The sequence below is a fragment of the Leopardus geoffroyi genome, chromosome B3 (genome assembly GCF_018350155.1).
Source record: "Leopardus geoffroyi isolate Oge1 chromosome B3, O.geoffroyi_Oge1_pat1.0, whole genome shotgun sequence".
In the NCBI taxonomy this organism is placed as follows: Eukaryota; Metazoa; Chordata; class Mammalia; order Carnivora; family Felidae; genus Leopardus; species Leopardus geoffroyi.
In genome coordinates this window covers 71,532,196-71,551,136 of record NC_059337.1, presented here as the reverse complement: position 1 = coordinate 71,551,136, position 18,941 = coordinate 71,532,196, and the positions used below count along the sequence as shown (strand labels likewise).

The 18,941-nt window shown below is 45.0% G+C and overlaps 1 protein-coding gene across 14 annotated transcripts in view; it reads left to right on the top strand.

The window, feature by feature from the left end:
• The first annotated feature begins 1,341 nt into the window (after positions 1–1,341).
• The window catches only part of TEP1 (telomerase associated protein 1), a 46,352-nt gene continuing 28,752 nt past the window's right edge, over positions 1,342–18,941 (top strand). For 12 of the 14 annotated variants that reach the window (XR_006704809.1, XM_045450174.1, XM_045450177.1 and 9 more), the window contains exons 1-12: positions 1,342–1,474; positions 5,116–5,793; positions 7,119–7,301; positions 7,610–7,744; positions 8,499–8,660; positions 9,055–9,216; positions 9,977–10,051; positions 11,404–11,525; positions 11,735–11,892; positions 15,903–16,012; positions 16,692–16,782; positions 17,014–17,200. Coding sequence is in view for 13 of the 14 variants with exons in the window: in XM_045450174.1 (XP_045306130.1) it covers positions 5,140–5,793; positions 7,119–7,301; positions 7,610–7,744; positions 8,499–8,660; positions 9,055–9,216; positions 9,977–10,051; positions 11,404–11,525; positions 11,735–11,892; positions 15,903–16,012; positions 16,692–16,782; positions 17,014–17,200 (2,039 nt within the window). In the remaining variant the exon portion in view is untranslated. The other 2 variants (XM_045450171.1, XM_045450173.1) reach the window with 2 other exon arrangements.

Genomic DNA, 18,941 nt, shown 5'->3' with positions numbered 1-18,941 from the left:
CATTCGAGGTGATTCTATATAGAGCTGCATGCATCTGAGGACTATATTGTGTCTTCTTGAATATTGTGCCCAAACATATTTTTTAAATTTATTTATTTATTGAGAGAGAAAAGGAGAGAGAGAGAGAGAGAGAGAGAGAGAGAGAGAGAATGTGTGCACATGAGCAGGGGTGGGACAGAGAAAGAGGGAGAGAGAATCCCAAGTAGGCTCCTTGCTGACAGTGCAGAGCCTGCCACAGGGCTCTGTCTCATGAACCACGAGATCATGACCTGAGCCAAAATCAAGAGTCAGATGCTTAATGGACTGAGCCAAGCAGGGCTCTCCCAAACATTTACATACATAAACACATAGTGTTATATAAAAAATAATCTTCCTTTTACCCTTTTATATCTCTTTAGACATTTTATAAATTTTTAAATTGTTTATGTAGGTATAATACATTATTTATAAATTGTAGTTCAGAGTTATAAAGGGGGCATAAAAACATTTGTTATAAGAAGGGAGTGTTGGGACTGCTAGGGTAGGTAGTAAGGGAAGCATCTAAGGAAAGAAACGAATCTGGCTCAATAAATTGAGACGATAGGATTTGGGGGCACCCAAATCTGCGCTGAAGCTCAGGTGTTTATCTGAGAATGAAGGGTACCTCCCTAAAGAAGGGGATATCTTCCAGAAGACAGATAATCTGTTTTACCCAATGTAAACATATTTCTTCTGTTATTATCTGTTTGGCTCTGCTCTTTATGAAATGGCCCTAGAATTAGCATCCTAGAGGTCACTGTCTCTTTCCTCCCCCTGGCCCCATCTTCTGGGAAGAGTTCTGCTTAGCCTTTCAGGATGGTTCCAAATAGACTCTTTGTAATCCACGGATCTCTCAGATGGACATTGGCACGCTCTCAGTTCACTCCGCCTTAATCCATATCTACATCTGGTTACAGGCCATTCATTGCCTTTAGACTTTCCCTCACCTTTTGTTTCCATTTTCACCAAGTAACTTTACGATGAATTAAGAGTCCAACTCTCTTTGATACCAAGAGAAAAGGAGTCCAGATAGGCAGAGAACATGCCAAAATCCTTCCCAGGAAACGGAGTTTGAAGATGTAACAGGAGAAAGGAGAGGAAATTTAGCGAAACTGGGATTTGGCCAGGAGAAAAAGAACCAGGAAATGGAGGGTGGGAGGGGGGGTTGGTAAACTCCGGTCCCAGAGGAGGCTGCAGGGTCCTTCACGGGTTTAGATCCCCTACGGGCACCTCACTTCCCAGCGGCGCTGGGCTCGCAGGCCTGCACCAAGGCGGCCACACCCCGCCCGGTCGCTTTCCCTCCCCGCTCCCCGCCAGCTCCTCCTCCGGCTTCCACTCCTCCCAACAGTGGAGCCAAGAGCCCAGCTCCCGTTTCCGGCCGCCGAGAACCCAGAGGCCCAGCGTCCGACAGCCAGGATCTCCGGCCCCACTGGCTCCGGGGGCGGTCCAGGCGCAGGTAGAAGCCGGCCCGGGCCCTGGGACCCGGGGCTGGGCTCGGCCGCCGGAAGCCGGCGGGAAGGGCCCAGCGCCGCCACTTAGGAAGCGCCCGGGAGCGCGGAGGGCCTGCGCCGACTGGGGGGAGTCTGCCCGCCGCGCCCTCCCGGAACTCGGGGAGGGGTTGTGAGTGTGAAAGGGAAGTGGGAGAGCCGGCTGGGACCGTGAGGAGGAGGGAGGGGCAGGGGATGGAAGGCCCGGGGAAGAGACCAGGTGAGATGAGTCTTCACTCCTCTGCCCCGAGTGCTCCTGGGAAGGGAGAGTAGCTGCCGCTAGTGAACCGTAGGTGGTGCGAGCACTGCCTCTAATAAGGAGGTGTGCTGGAACAGGAGAGACTGGCAGCCCACTTAAAAGTGGGTATTCATGTGTTAACATGGCAAGGTCTCCAAGACACACTAAGTGTGGAAAATGCTCCTGTTTGTGGACAGGAAGAAGAAAAGGGGCGGGGGGTGGGGATGGAGAAACATGTATTTGTATATGCATAGAAAAGTGTCTGAAACCGTGCAAACTGTTAGCCGTGGTTATCTCTGGAGAACGGAGCTAGAGATGGGATTTTACTTTTCATTGGTAGTCCAGCTGAATTCCCGTCACAAACTCCAGGGTGCAAAAAATATCTAACTGTATTTTTCTTTTAACTTACTTTTTATTGTAAGTTTTTTTTTTTTAATTTTTTTTTTCAACGTTTATTTATTTTTTTGGGACAGAGAGAGACAGAGCATGAACGGGGGAGGGGCAGAGAGAGAGGGAGACACAGAATCGGAAACAGGCTCCAGGCTCCGCGGGGCTCGAACTCACGGACCGTGAGATCGTGACCTGGCTGAAGTCGGACGCTTAACCGACTGCGCCACCCAGGCGCCCCTTTATTGTAAGTTTTTTGTTTGTTGTCAATCTTGAGTCAGTTCCGAGATACCCCCACTCCTTTCCCTAGGGGCTTATATAATGCAAAGACATGATGGAAGTGTACAGGGCACAGAGGCCGACATTCTTGATGTGATTTGCTCACACTGGTATCTGGTGAGATATCACTGTCTTTTCTAGTTCTGGTTTGACAATCCCTTCAAGTCTTGGAAGTATTCTGCATTCCTGATCCTAAGCTCTTGTATATTAAGATCTAAGTGATAGACTTAACAGCATACTTAATCCTAAAGTACTTCAATGTAAATAGGAGATAAGCACTTGTCCAAATAAGTAAGTAAATACACGCGTAATGGTATAAATTCAAGCATTTTCTCAGGCAGAGGTTTTAAAATTGCTGTTAATGGGGATTCTAGGAGATCCATGAATCTCCTAGACAGTTAAGTGCAAAATAGAATATACTCATGTTTTTCTGTGAAAAATCTACATAGCTTTCACTAGATTCTCAAAAGCCTCTGAATCCCACTGACTAGGCATTGTAGAAACAATGGTGAACAAGGCTAAAGGGGTCTCTGTCCTCAGGAACTTATAGTCTAGTAGGGGGGAAGACAAACAGGCAATTACAATATAAGGATGTGTCTATGACAGAGAAAGTTTGCTGTTGTGAGAACATAGAGCTATCGACATCAGACGGCTCTGGCTGTCAGCAAAGGTTCCTTAGACGAACTATTAGATTGAGGCCTGCAGAGTGACAGGAAAGTAGAATTTGGACTGGTAAAGGAGGGGCTGGGGAAGGGAGTGGTCTTGGCACAAGGAAGAGTGTTTTAGGCGTCTGCCTGTGTAAAGATCCAAGGTCAAGAGATACCTGGGCAATTCATAAGCTTAAAAGAGTTTGTATGGTTGCAGCTTAGATGTGAGTAGCAGTAAGAGATGAGGCTGGGAGAGCATCAGAAGCCAGGTTATGTGTACGATGCTGGCTATGCAGATGTGAACAAGAAAGAGGAGCTCCTTGACCCTCAGGGAGTTTTATTTTAGTAAGGAGAAACAGTGTACAAGTAGACATGTAAGCAAACAAAATCACTTTTTATTCATGGTAAAATAAACAAGGTGATGTAGTAAATAGTGGCTGGGGTATGTACTGAGGAGCTCCTTTAGACAGATCTACATATTGTGTGCCATGTAGCTAGGAGGATTTCAGCAAAGGTGGTGGTGGGTAGAATGGAGAGAATTAGATAGATTTGACAGACACTGAGGGAGTAGAATCAATAGGATTTAGTAGCTTACTGGATGATGATAATAACAAATATTAAAAGCTTCCATTTATTGAACACTTACTAATTACCAGGCACTGCTCTAAATGCTTAACATTTTTTATTTATTGCTGTAATAACTCTGTGAGGTAGGCATTTAGCTCAGTTTTTGTAGATGAGGAGACTGAGGCACGGAGAGTTTAAGTAACTAGCCCAAGTAGATTCAGGGTTCCATCAGGATTCAAACTCAAGTCTATTTCACTCCATACCCCTGTAAGCAGAGGAGGGGGGAAAGGAGAGGGATTGGATATGGGGATGAGTGGGAGAAAGGTGATACATTTGGGGTCTGGAGTTTTGGGTACCTTTGAGTCATCCAAGTGGAGATGTCCAGCAGGCAAATGGATAAATGGATATGAAACTCAGATGAGATCTAGATCAAGGAATGAATTTATGAGTTGCCAGCATGAAAATGTTATATGGAGCCAGAGTAGGTGAGACTACCCTCGGAAAATATATAGAAGGATTAGAATAGAATTCTAAGGAGCTTCACCATTCAGGGGATGACAGAGAAAGGATCTTCATAAGGAGGAGATCAGAGATGTAAGAAGACAACCAGGACAGTAGCACCAAGGCAGCCAGAGGAAAGGAGAGTTTTAATGACAGAGTAAGCAACAGGGTCATACTCTGCTTGACAGATGAAGTAAGATAAGGGCCAAGATGTGTCTGTTCTTGTAGTAACAAGGATTCCATTGGTTAACCAATAGCATAGCTTTGGAGGAATAGAGGCCACAAAATCCCATTTAGTTGGTTGAACAGTGAGTAGGAGGCAAGGAAGTTGAGGTTGGTGAATATAGACATCTTGATCAAAACGTTTGTTCCTCGGGGCGCCTGGGTGGCGCAGTCGGTTAGGCGTCCGACTTCAGCCAGGTCACGATCTCGCGGTCCATGAGTTTGAGCCCCGCGTCGGGCTCTGGGCTGATGGCTCAGAGCCTGGAGCCTGTTTCCGATTCTGTGTCTCCCTCTCTCTCTGCCCCTCCCCCGTTCATGCTCTGTCTCTCTCTGTCCCCAAAAAAATAAATAAACGTTGAAAAAAAAAAATTAAAAAAAAAAAAAAAAACGTTTGTTCCTCTAGAGCTAAGAATCTAGAGTCCAGATTATGAGTGTGATCCCTATATTTAGCTGGGATCACACTCAAGCTGTAAGGGGCTCTTTCATGAGAAGACATGTCCTTTTCATCTCCAGACTTTTTTTTTTCTTAAAACTTCCCTGCTCTTAAGCTACTGCCTTACCTTTTCCCTACCCTTCTCACTCAGAGTACTCCTTGTATTCTCTCTGTATAATATTCTCTGAATGCATCCTTAGAATGAACCCAGTCCTTGGTTGTTCTCTGCCTGCACATCACTGGCATTGCCAGGAGGACTATTGAAAAGACATACTCCCGGTGCAAATGCACTCCAGTGCAGCTAGGAGCTCATCACCTGTCTTTCTTTCCTTCTAGGCACATACTGGTTGGGCTCCAGCTATGGAGAAACTCCATCAACATGTGTCTACCCACCTGGACATTCTGTCCTTGGAGAACCGATGCCTGGCCACACTCCCTGACCTGCAGCCCATGGAGAAACCACATGGGCATGTGTCTGCCCACCCAGACATCCTCTCCTTAGAAAACCGGTGCCTGGCCACACTTCCTGACCTGAAGACCATGGAGAAACCATGTGGGCATGTGTCTGCCCACCCAGACATCCTCTCCTTAGAAAACCGGTGCCTGGCCACACTTCCTGACCTGAAGACCATGGAGAAACCATGTGGGCATGTGTCTGCCCACCCAGACATCCTCTCCTTAGAAAACCGGTGCCTGGCCACACTTCCTGACCTGAAGACCATGGAGAAACCACATGGGCATGTGTCTGTCCACCCAGACGTCCTCTCCTTGGAGAATCAGTGTCTGGCCACACTCCCCATTCTAAAAAGTACTGTGTATGCCAGCCCCTTGCTCCACTGTCTCCAGAGAGCTGATTTGGTGAAAGCTGATCGTAGCCTGAACATCAGCAACTGCCTGCTCTCTGAGCCTCCAACCTGGAGGGCCCAGTGCCTCTCTGAGGGGCCAGGCCATCTTACCTGTCCCGGGGCCTTTAAATCCATCTCTGCCACAGAGAGATCTCCTGAAACAGCTTTGGTAATAGCTCCAGGCACTCATGTTGAATCCACCCATGTCTGTTGGATGCTGTAGTCCCTAGATTTTGATGCCAGTTTCCCTCTGTGCTGCTCTGTGCCTGTGTACCTTCTGCCCTCAGAGCCTCTTCCTGAGGTGACCTTTACCCTTGGGCTGTGTTATTCAGCATCATTAGTTTTATTGCATATCTGGTTCAGATATTCTAGACAACAGAGCCAAAACAGGCTCAGTCCTGAGAAAGCCTCTGCTCAGGAGGAGAGGTAGTGATATTGTAGGAACAGTCAATTAAGTGCTTTTGAGATTTTACATCAGGCGTGAGACACATCTGCTATACCGGGGTCCACTTTCCTGTATGTATATGTGTAAAGGTACATCCACTTGTACACGTCTATACAAGCACATTTAACATACAGGGCAGAATCGGTAGATAAACACATATTCCTTCTGTTTGGACTTGGGATTCAGACTGAGGCAAAGGCTATACTATCTCTGCCAATTACAAGCCATACAACCTTGGCCAAGATTTAACTTTTTGAAGCTTTAATTTCTTCCTCTTTAAAATGCATTCAATGAGGGGTTCCTGGGTGGCTCAGTCAGTTGAGCGTCCAACACTTGATTTTGGCTTGGGTTGTGAGATCGGGGTCGTGGGATAGAGCCCCACCTGAAGATCCACACTGAGCATGGAGCCTGCTTGGGATTCTCTCACTCTCTCCCTCTGTCCTTCTCCCCCATTTGCACGCACTCTCTCAAAAAAATTAATTACTTAATTTATTTAAAAAATACGGTCAATGAAAATCTACTTCATAGGGTCATTTTCAGGATTACTGTTGTTATCTTACATTTATTTGAGACTTTGCAATTTGCAAAGAGCCGTACATATATTATCCCATTTAATCTAATGGCGCCATCAGGTAGGTGGTGGTAGGGAATGAAAAAGCTGAGGCTCCGAGGTCAAGCAGCTCAAGGTTGCTGGGGGATTGATCTGGGACTTGGCCCTTTTTCTTCTGAATGCAAAATACCTCAATAGTATCCTAGGAGGTGTGTTGTGAAGGGCCCCAGGCTCCTAAGCTGTGGCATCAGCAAGGAGAAGAAAGCAGGGGGAGATCCCAAAGCATCAGAAGCTTGAGTCAGGAAAGATGGTGTGTGTAACAGTGAGGGGTCACTACCTCAGCCAAGACAGATCCGTGCTGGGGAGTAAAGGGAGAGGGGGAGGAGTTTAGATGATAGAAGATAGATGTAGACTCTTCCTGTCCCTGGGAGCTGCCTTCAGATCAGTCTTTGAGGGACTGTGGGTGCATGCTGTGATTAACAAGTGCCACTATCCCCAGGATCATTGTTCCTCTTCAGAAGAGAAAATGCCAGAAGAGAAGGAACAGGCAGAGGTTCAAATGCCTTTTTATAATCTAAGCTTGGGAGAGGAGGAGAAAGTGGAGGAGCCGGTCCTGAAGCTCACTGCTGGGGACTCTGGATCTTGTTCTGAGCCCACTGACCAGGCCATTAAGGAAAAGAAGGTAACAGTTCCAGAGGTGGGGAGAAGTTGATGATGGTGGGGGAAGGTGTGGGGTGGCATGGGAGGGGTGGTGACCAAAGGCCGAGCCAGATCCCCTCCACAGATGGAAGGGGAAAGAGAGGGGGCATTGCCCAGCTCTTATTTCTCACTCCCTAATCCCCTTTTCAAACCTCTCAGTTGGACAAACATCTTCCTGAATGTGGAGTTGTTTCTCTCTGTTCTAGATTTCCTAAGTTAGCCTGTGTGGGTGCTTGAGTTGGTCCTCATTCCCTCTTTTTTCCTTTCTCCCCTCTCTTTCCTGATTCTCAGATGGTTCTCATGAGCTTGCTGTGCTCCACGCTGGCATCAAATGTAAACATAAAAGATGCACATGACCCTACCTCAGTGTCCCTCTTTGAAATCTGTAGTGAACTTGCCCCCTTGGAGCCTGAGTTCATCCTCAAGGTACTGTGCTGTGAGGGAGAAGATGGGAGCGGGAAGCGGGGAGGTGGGAACTGTGGCCATGGTGTGTGATGGGTCAGTGGCCAGCTTGGTACCAGGGGTGGAAAGGAGGAAGTTCACCTGGGAAGGGAAGATGATCTTTGGGTGAGTCTGCGGGCTAGTCCCTGGGGTTCTCTGAGGAGCAGGGGAGGATGAGATTGGGAAGGAGTATACTAGGGTTCATTTGTTTAGTAAGTACACAGGCTAAGTACACAGTGCTATGCCTTGAGGGTCATTCTAACAGATGTAATTAAACTTGAATCTGGCTCTTAAGGAGCTTATGATATTGTTAGGGAAGCCGAACACTCCAAGTATTATATAAATGCAAATGGAGTAATAGGTAGTGAATGCTTCAGAAGCAGAGGAGAGGGGGAAAAAGTGTTTTTCTATGAGGCTTTGGAAGACATCAGGTTTAATCAGCAGTTTCAACCCTGGGTAAAATTTCCATAGAACTTGATGGTGGGAAGCCTTCTAAGTGCCTGGTTGACTTGGGAGGTGATCAGCAGACTCCAAAGAAGCCATGCTGCAAAGGTGGGTAAGGTCTAGATTATGGAGATGTAGAATGCCAAGCCCAGAGGCTTGGACTTTCTATTTTATAGACCATGTAAAGGGCTCAAGAAAGGTTTTATGAAGGCAGATTAGGGTCACAAGTTAGTTTTGGGCATGACGTTGTGGGACAAGAGGCCAAGATGCCTGCCTTCCCCACCCTGTGCCCTAGGCATGTCTGTACACTAGGCAGCAGCTGAACATCCGGGATGTGGCCAACAAAATGTTAGCCATTGCTGCCTTCTTGCCCGTCTGCCGCCCTCACCTGCGACGATATTTCTGTGCCATTGTCCAGCTGCCTTCTGATTGGATCCAGGTAGCTGAGTTCTACCAGGTATGGCACTCAGTTTCCTGAGCTTTGGCTCTTACTGGTTCCTTCTCCTTTGCTCATTGCATCCCTGTAGAAAATTCTCAGCCAGTTTTACCTTCCCTTAGCTGTCTTCAACCCTACAGCCCAGGCAGGACAGCTTCTCCCTGGACTGGGTTGGGTTGCCCAACAGGGGGAAGATGATTGAGAAGGGCTGGACTGCAGTTTGAGAAAAATTGGTCTCATTCTGGACTTCGTGTTTATGACTGGCCTAGTATCATAGAAGTTGTCACTTTAGAGCTGGGGCTCGGAACCACCTTCGTATTATGTGCTCTCACTTAACCCCATGAAGCGGTCTTGCCCTGTTTTAGAGGGTTGGTTTGTGTCTCACTTCTGGTGGCCTCTCTTCCCTCTCTGATAGGACCTGGCTAAAGGAGAGGAGGACAAGCTGGTGCCCCTGCCTGCCTGCCTGCGTGCAGCTATGACTGACAAATTTGCCCAGTTTGATGAGTACCAGCTGGCTAAGTACAACCCTTGGAAGCACCGGGCCAAGAGACGCCCCCACCGGCGCCCCCTCCCTCCAGTCAGTCCCTGGTCAACCTGGTCATTCACAGCCCAGGCCCCTTTTTTCTGTAAGGTGGCGGGGGTGGGGGGGGGTCGGAGGAACATGCTGACTCTGGGAGGTCCCACACTGAGCATCTGGGATGTTCCTACTACCAGAAATAAAAGGAGTCAGAGAAAGGCAGAGGAGCCGAGCAGAGCTCAGGGGCAGAGAGGGCAGGGCTTACCTCTTTCCTGAGTGGCTTTCTTTTTGGTAGAGGGGTTTTTGGAACTATTGGAATGAACCTCTCTAGGGACAAGCTCCATTTCCCTTTTTGAAATTGCTTCTTCTGGGGCACCTGGTGGTTCAGTCAGTTGAGCATCTGACTTGGTTTCGGCTCAAGTCATGATCGTAGGGTCATGGGATCAGGCCCCACATTGGGCTCCACGCTGAGTGTGGAGCCTACTTAAGATTCTCTCTCTCCCTCTTCCTCCCTCCCCCACTCACTCTCTTTCTCTCGAATTAAAAAAATAAATAAAAATTGGGGCCCCTGGGTGGCTCAGTCAGTTAAGCATCTGACCCTTGATATCGGCTTAGGTCATGATTGCGCACAGTAGTGAGATTGAGCCCCGTGTCAGGATCTGCACTAAGCATGGAGCCTGCTTGGGATTTTCTCTGTCCTTCTCTCTTTGCCCCTCTCCAACTTGTGCACACACGTGTACTGTCTCTCTCTCTCTCTCAAATAAACATTAAAAAAATAAATAATAAATAAGAAAATGAAATTGCTTTTCTGTCCCTGCAGAAGACGGGGCGCCCATTTTCTGAGACACAACGTTTGCCAAGGTACCTTAATCCTCTTAAAGATGAACAGAAGAAGGTGAGTGCCTTGTTCCGGGGTTCTATATGTGCATGTTCAACTTTTTCTCAACTAATATTTTGAAATGGAATTCCATTTGGTTTAGAAATACTAATGATGTGGTAGGCACATATCAATTTCCTACCTGGTCACTTCTCGGTCATGATAATAGGGTCAGATTTTGAGAGCACAGGGAAAGGCTCCTTTTATTTTTCAGTTTGCCCCCCTTGGTATTTACTGACAGGTGGCATGTCCAGCGGGATAAGTGACTTTCAAATGTGTGAAACATCTACCTTTCATGGGATGTTTGAAAAACAAACCAAACAAAACCTTTTTGCGTTAATGACAAATAAGGCACTGCACTTAGTGGTTAAGATCATAGAATCAGGACTTAGTCCTGCGTTTCAATCCCACCACCACCACCACTTGTGGGCTATGTGACGTTAGCCAAATGACTTACCCTCTATTCCCTCAGTTTTCTCAGATATAAAATGGGGATAGTAATAGCACCTCATTGGGTGCTTCATTGGGGTTTTGTGAAGATTAAATCAGTTACTGAATTTGAAGTATTTCTGGGATACCTGGGTGGCTCAGTCGGTTGAGCATCCAACTCTTGATTTCTGCTCAGGTTGTGATCCCAGGGTCTTGAGATAGAGCCCCGCATCACGCTTTGTGCTGAGTGTGGAGCCTGCTTGGGATTCTTTTTCCCTCTGCCCTTCTCCCTGGCTTGCAGTCTCTCCCTCTCTAAATACATACATACATACATACTAACAGTACGTGGCACTGAATAAGTGTTGGCTGTCACCAATCATCATTAAAATTGATTGTTAGGAAAATGTATGGTAGTGTTATAAGAGAATACATTTTCAGTTGGTCAACTGATTTTTTCTCTTTATCCTAATACATCCCAAACTTGGCTTTTCTACCATAGATGATTCTGGAAGCCACTTCTTTCAGTTTATTCATTCCTCACAGCTTGCATTGTGCTGATACCTCCATTTACCTCCTCCTCCAAGTCTCAGTGATTTAAATAAGAGCTGCTTTTTTCCTTTCCCTCCTTCTAAGAATAAGATGTTCTCTGTTCATTTTATCCCAATCTTGTTTTTCACAAGCCAATTATTTCACGGTAACTACTGATGGCTCAATCTTGTATAAATGAAACACAGTGACCCCAAAGAGCTACTATCATGTGTTCTCTGCAGAAACTCTTGTTGCTGCAGATTTTTGCCCCCATTCCTACTCTTTACCTAGATCTACTTTGGGGAAAGAAATGACCTCATAGCTATTGGAGGTCTGAGGTTCTGATTTCTGAAGCAAGTGACTATGGTCATAGATTAAATGACCCCTGTGTGACTTGAGGGATATTTCCACAGTTTGAGGAGACCTACAATGCAGTGCCAAAGAAAATTCAGCCGAGATTCACCCTGAAGAAGTTAGTACGGCGACTGCATATCCAGGAGCCTGCTCAGCATGTCCAAGCTCTGCTGGGCTACAGGTGAGAAGACACACCCTGAGCATACCTTCCACCTGGGTAACGCCATGGCTTTTTCAACATCCATGGTCCCAGCGCCTGTAGTTCTGACCCCAGCAACATTAGTTTAGGCAGATATGGCCTGTAAATGTGACTTTGACTGACTGACATTTTCATTTCTGAGTTATTTTCAGCTGGCCTGGAAATGATAAGCTTTTCTTCCTCTGTTGCAGATACCCATCCACCCTACAAAAGTTTTCTCGAAGTCGCCTCCCTGGGCCATGGGATTCTAGCAGAGCTGGGAAGCGGATGAAGCTCCCTCGGCCGGAGACCTGGGAGCGGGAGCTGAGCTTGAGGGGAAACAAAGCTTCTGTCTGGGAGGAACTCATTGGTAGAGTAACTTTGACCCTATATGCCCTTCCTCTCTTCCCCATGCATACCTCTACATTTTGGACCCTGACTTAATTTCCATGGCATGGTACAGTTATTCTCTTGCCTGGTGGTTTCATCACTGAAAGTGATTGGATTTATGAGGTTTGCCACTGACCGCACCAAAGTGGACCAGGGGTACCTGCTTTTAGTAGCATTGGCATCATAAGGGAGATCATTCTTCCAGATGTGGCTAGGTGATGCACCAGCCTCTACCGACACATGACAAAAGTGGTACCTTCTCTCTGATTTCACTTGCATCATACTGGGTAAGCCGTCCAAACAAGATAGGACTGGCACACGGCATATTGGAATCTCCACAGAAACCCATATTTAGGACATGGACTATTTAGGTCATTTGCCCATACTGATAAAGAAAAAAACATTTTAAATTGTGAGGCCCAAGTTACTTTCAGTCTTCTGTTTGTCTCTTTTAGCCTATTTTTAACTATAGAAGGCTCTTTCTATGCGATTTTGTCTTTTTTTACTTCCTCTTTCATCTTTGAAATTTTCAAGTCAGCTTCTATCTGTTGAAAAATATCTTGCTGTAGATCTTTTGACTGCTTGAGTTTTGGAGACTTCATATTTTGGAGCTACAGAAGCCACATTTGTTTTTACCTGTTTCTCAGTGAACTGCCAAGTACAGATTATAATCACGGCAGCCCAAATTGCTTAGCTGTTTATCTGTCCCTGTTCTCACTGTGGTGGTGTAGCCATCAGAATCACATGGGAATTGAATACACACATGCATACACACATGCCTGATAGCCTCTTCCCAACATTTGATACTTTGAGTGGAATAGGATGAAGTCTGTCCTGAAGGATGGCATCCAGGATGTGTAGATGATTCTGGTATGTGTCATCTCCACTTCCTCCCTCTGCCCCTGAAAATTAAAACTGTCATTTATCTAGGCTGAGACTAATGCCCATAGTCTAATCTGGTGGTCTCCAGAGTTTTTTTTTTTTTTCTGTTTGACCAAAATTTATTTTTTTTTTCAATATATGAAATTTATTGTCAAATTGGTTTCCATACAACACCCAGTGCTCATCCCAAAAGGTGCCCTCCTCAATACCCATCACCCACCCTCCCCTCCCTCCCACCCCCCATCAACCCTCAGTTTGTTCTCAGTTTTTAAGAGTTTCTTATGCTTTGGCTCTCTCCCACTCTAACCTCTTTTTTTTTTTTTCCCTTCTCCTCCCCCATGGGTTTCTGTTAAGTTTCTCAGGATCCACATAAGAGTGAAACCATATGGTATCTGTCTTTCTCTGTATGGCTTATTTCACTTAGCATCACACTCTCCAGTTCCATCCATGTTGCTACACAGGGCCATATTTCATTCTTTCTCTCTCCAGAGTTTTTTGATCTTATATTACACAAAAAGTTTTGGAATATACCAGAATATATGTATATATAATTAAAACAGTCTGATATATGTTCGAATAAATTATGTACTTTAGGAAATACATAAAATATAATTATGTAAATACAGATCTGAAAGTATAAATAAATAAAATACAAAAAAATGTAAATAATTATAAGAATAAGAATAAAATAGGGGCGCCTGGGTGGCGCAGTCGGTTAAGCGTCCGACTTCAGCCAGGTCACGATCTCGCGGTCCGTGAGTTCGAGCCCCGCGTCGGGCTCTGGGCTGATGGCTCAGAGCCCAGAGCCTGTTTTCGATTCTGTGTCTCCCTCTCTCTCTGCCCCTCCCCCGTTCATGCTCTGTCTCTCTCTGTCCCAAAAATAAATAAACGTTGGGAAAAAAAAAAAAAGAATAAGAATAAAATATAAGATTAAATGTAATTACATAGACAGACCCCTCTTTGGAGAACACAGGGCTCATTAATAACTCACTAACAGTTTTTTGGAATGCAATCGGTAAATTTCTCAGTGTAAAGGATAAATGTTCAATTTATTTTCTAGTATCGTAAATATGATATTTGACTTAATTTCTTATCTAAGTGATCTAGAAAGCCTTTCATACACAGCAATAGTTGAGAACACTTTATGAGTTGATGAAGGATGTAATAGTTTACCAGTTGTCACACATAGTTTACATTGTATATGTCAACCTAATTGTTCTACACAGTTTGTGAACCAGAATTATGAACTTGAGAACCCCAGGACTTCGAGAAGGCTGAAAGCTTCTCCCTATAATTCAAAGGAGACTTACTTCACCTTAAAAAGGCACCACCACTCTCTTTTTTTTTTTTTAATTTTTTTTTTTTTTAATGTTTTATTAATTTTTGAGACAGAGAGAGACAGAGCATGAACGGGGGAGGGGCAGAGAGAGAGGGAGACCCAGAATTGGAAGCAGGCTCCAGGCTCTGAGCCATCAGCCCAGAGCCCGACGCGGGCTCGAACTCACGGACCGCGAGATCGTGACCTGGCTGAAGTCGGACGCTTAACCGACTGCGCCACCCAGGCGCCCCGGCACCACCACTCTCTTGATGAAAGCTGCTGGAAGAGCCTGGGGTGGGAGCAGGGGCTGACAGGTCATGTCTCTAAAGTGGTCTGAATACACCTCTGGGGGTACCCAGGAGAACTATCACACCTCCTCCTTATGTTTACCCTTATCTAAAAGAAAGAATTTTCCCACTATTTACCATATGGATCAAACCCCTATCATCACTCAGTCCATGTGTTCTATGGTACATGTCCCATATGAGAGTTCAAGTTTATTGAGGAAGAGTAGGGGTTTCACAATGTGCATCCATGAAATCCCCTCACTCTTTTTTGGTTTCTGCATAATGACTTATCAGTATTTATCCTTGAATTGTAAGCGGATTTAGAATTATTATTCAGCCTTAACCAAACTAACCATCTAAAATTGACATAAGCTTTGGGGCATGTGGGTGGCTCGGTCAGTTGAGTATCTGACTTTGGCTCCGGTCATGATCTCATGTGAATTCAGGCCCCATATGAGGGCTCACTGCTGTCACTGCAGAGCTGGCTTCGGTTCCTCTGTCCCCCTCTTTCTCCATCCCTCCCCTACTTGCACTCTATCTCTCTCAAAAATAAACATCAAAACTAAAATAAAATAGAATATACATAAGCCTTAAAAAGATTATTATTAAGAAACTATGACTTGAAGATGATACTAGTATTACAAAACAAACGGATGATAAGAAAGGGATGGGGCGAAATTCTGCTTCAGTGCAAATCTTTTTCACCTGCATTTAAATGAAAAACAATGACTATTTAGTCATATTTCACAAGAAGTTTGCCAGAGAACTTAGAAATAAGCAGGAAGATTATTTGAAATATGAATTTACATTCACTATAATTGAAGGTGAACCTTACCTTAGGTGTATATTGTGCCTAGAAATATTAACTACTGATTGCAGTACATATGTATTTATTAATAAACAAACTTACAGTAGGAAATTTCACATTTCACCATCTATACTGTTTAGAAATCATTAACAAATTTATTCTTTTAATGTTTGTTTATTTTTGAGAGAGCGCGTGCACGCGCGTGCGAGTAGGGAAGGGGCAGAGAGAGAGAGGGAGACACAGAGTCTGAAACAGGCTCCAGGATCTGAGCTGTCAGCACAGAGCCCCACTCGGAGTTGAACTCACGAACTGTGAGATTATGACCTGAGCTGAAGGTGGATGCTCAACCGAGTGAGTCACCCAGGCGCCCTTGGAAATCATTACTCTAGATTAAAGAATATGTTTTGCCAGTTAAGTCCAATCTCAGGGCTGGAGCCAGCAGACAAAGTAATAATAGACGTTGTTTATTCAAACAGACATTCCATAAACAGTATTGTATAAATCTTGCTCCACACTTCAGGCCAATCCTGTTTTTATCTTTCCAGACCTCTAAAACATTTTGAGTAGGATAGATCACATGTTATAGTACCTCACTCTCTCCATCCTGAATTTTCTACATGACTTCTTGCTCTGGTCTGTGAGCTCTCTTACTCGTCCTTTGTTTGCTTTCCTCACCCTGTGCTGACCCTCCACAGAGAATGGGAAGCTACCCTTCATGGCCATGCTTCGGAATCTGTGCAACCTGCTGCGGGTTGGAATCAGTGCCCGCCACCATGAGCTTGTGCTCCAGAAACTCCAGCATGAGGTATGTGTGAGGCTCAGGAGGACTAGTGGGTGTGGAGATGCTGCCACATCTTCCTTGTGGCTGGGGAAGGTCATGGCCACCAAGCTAATTCCACATGAGCTATGTACAGGTACATGGGGAGACAGATCTAGGGAGACAACCCCCAGAGATTCAAGTATAAAAACTTTTCCTTTTTATTTTCTGGGATCACTGATTTACCAAGAAGAAGCACTTTTGTGATGTAACTGACTTCAGAGGGCGTCTGATAGAAAAGAAACAAGGCTCCTTCTGTTACTTCTCCATTTTTCTTTACCTCTTCTCATTTTCTCACTTGACAACTTTCTTTTTTCTTTATTCTTCTCCAGCTTTCTCTGTATCTCTTCTGTAATATCCATTTTATACTTCCTCACTTGCCCACAAGTCTAATAGAGTAGTTATCTCAGATTCCTGGCTCCTAAGGCCCCTGATTACCTCCCCACCCCATACTCCCTGATACTTTGCTCATGACCCCTCCTTTGTTTGCTTTTCCTTTGTTTGCTTTTTTGTTTGTTTGTTTTGTTTTGTTTTCACATTTATTTATTTTTAGAGACAGAGCGTGAGTGGGGGCAGGGCGGGGGGAGGGCACACAATCTGAAGCAGGCTCCAGGCTCTGAGCTGTCAGCACAGAGCCCAATGTGATGACCCCTCCTTTGCTTTCCAGAAATCGGTGATCCACAGTCGGCAGTTTCCATTCAGATTCCTTAATGCCCATGATTCCATCAATAACCTTGAGACTCAGCTCAGAAATAAAGGTATTTATTATCTGTCTTCTTCTGAATCCTGTTTGTTTCTCATGTCTGAGAGTAGGTGAAACAGGAGCCTTCGTATGTGTCAGCCTCTTGCCTTCTAGTCTCAGAGTGTAGGGTGGGCAGAGGTCAGACACTTGCCAGTCCAAGGGTCCAGGCTCAGGACCGGTATTGGTGGGAGGGCAAGAGGGGGGACTAGAAGCTGCTTGACTCAGATGCTTACCTGTCTTCACACAGCATTGCCACTTCCTTCCAACACAAAACTGGTACATTCGATAATGATTAGAAATGCGAGAAAGAACAAGAATTGGACCTATCGGAGGTATCCTCTCAACCCAAGTCGTCGGGAACTTCGGACAACAATGATGATACCTGTGATATATGAGCAGCTTAAGCGGGAAAAGCTGAAAATACAAAAGGCCAGGTGTGTGTGTGTGTGTGTGTGTGTGTGTGCGCGCGCGCACGTACACAAATGTGCATATATGCATGTGCTATCTGGGAGCAAAGGGTGGGCAACAAGAGGCACCCTTACAGGGCTTCAGAGTCATCCCACAACCCCAAATTTTATTCTGTAAGACATACTTGTCCCAGTGGCTCAGACTTGCCTGGTTCCAATTGTCTCTTGCATAGCAAACCTTGTCTTTAACATTGTCCTGTGGTGAGATCATGAAAAAAAACAAAACTGTGGGCCTCCAATTTATTTTATTTTATTTTATTTTATTTTTTAAATTTTTTTTAATTGTTTTTAGTTATTTTTGAGACAGAGAGAGACAGAGCATGAGCAGGGGAGGGGCAGAGAGAGAGGGAGACACAGAATCTGAAGCAGGCTCCAGGCTCTGAGCTGTCAGCACAGAGCCCGACGCGGGACTTGAACTCACAGACTGTGAGATCATGACATGAGCTGAAGTCGGATTCTTAACCGACTGAGCCACCCAGGCACCCCTGGGCCTCCAATTTATTTTATTTTATTTTATTTTTAATGTTTATTTTTTATTTTTGAGTTGGGGGAGGGGCAGAGAAAGAGGGAGAAAGAGAGGAACCCAAGCAGGCTCTATGCTGACAGCAGAGAGCCTGATGTGGGGCTTGAACTCTGGTACTGTGTGATCATGACCTGAGCCAAAGATGGATGCTCAACTGACTGAGCTACCCAGGCACCCCTGGGCCTCCTATTTATTATGTGATTGTTTTATTGGTTTCTGTGGGTTCTGTGAATCTGCGTAACATTTCCCTTCTCTTAGTGTATGCTAGTGTCCTCTGCTTCTGCTCTGGTTCAGTTTCTTTTTCTTCTCCAAGATATCTGTTTGTTCTTTTTGTTTCTCTCTCTTTCTCTGTCTTTATTTTCTGACTCATTTACTTTCTCATTTTTATATATATAGATATATAGTCTTTACATATATATAAAGATAGTTAACATCAAGCAGGCTCAAACTTAGACATAAACCCTGTTCTGTAAGTTTGATGAAATCCCAGCACTCTATGCTTTAGATGCTTCAGTAGTATCTTCATTCATTTTCATTCAAGACAAACTCAGGGCTCATCTAACCTACTAGGAGGTTCCTGGCCACTCAGTGGCCTGATTATCTCCTGAATCAGTGAATCAGTGGCTGAACACAGGGCCATTTAAGAATCAAGCTTGTGAGATGCCTGGGTGGCTCAGTTGGTTAAGCATCTGACTTCGGCTCAGGTCATGATCTCGTGGTCCGTGAGTTTGAGCCCCGCATCGGGCTCTGTGCTGACAGCTCAGAGCCTGGAGCCTGATTCAGATTCTGTGTCTCCCTCTCTCTCTGACCCTCCCCCGTTCATGCTCTATCTTTCTCTGTCTCAAAAATAAATAAACGTTTAAAAAAAAGAAAAAAGAATCAAGCTTGGCATCCAGTCCAAACAACATGCCTTTGCTGGCCAATATAGTGGCCACTAGCCACATGTGGCTAATTGGGCCTGAGATGTGCTGGATTTTGAGGACAGTGTGAAAAAGGATGTAAAATATCTCTTTCGTAACTTTTGTGTTAATTATGTGTTAAGGTGAAAATATTTTAACATATTATGTTAAATCAAATGTCATATTAAGTTAATTTCTCCTATTTTTACTTTTTTAATGTGGCTACTAAAAACTTTTAATTACATGTGTAATTTTTATTTCATTTCATTCCATTAATTGTAATTTA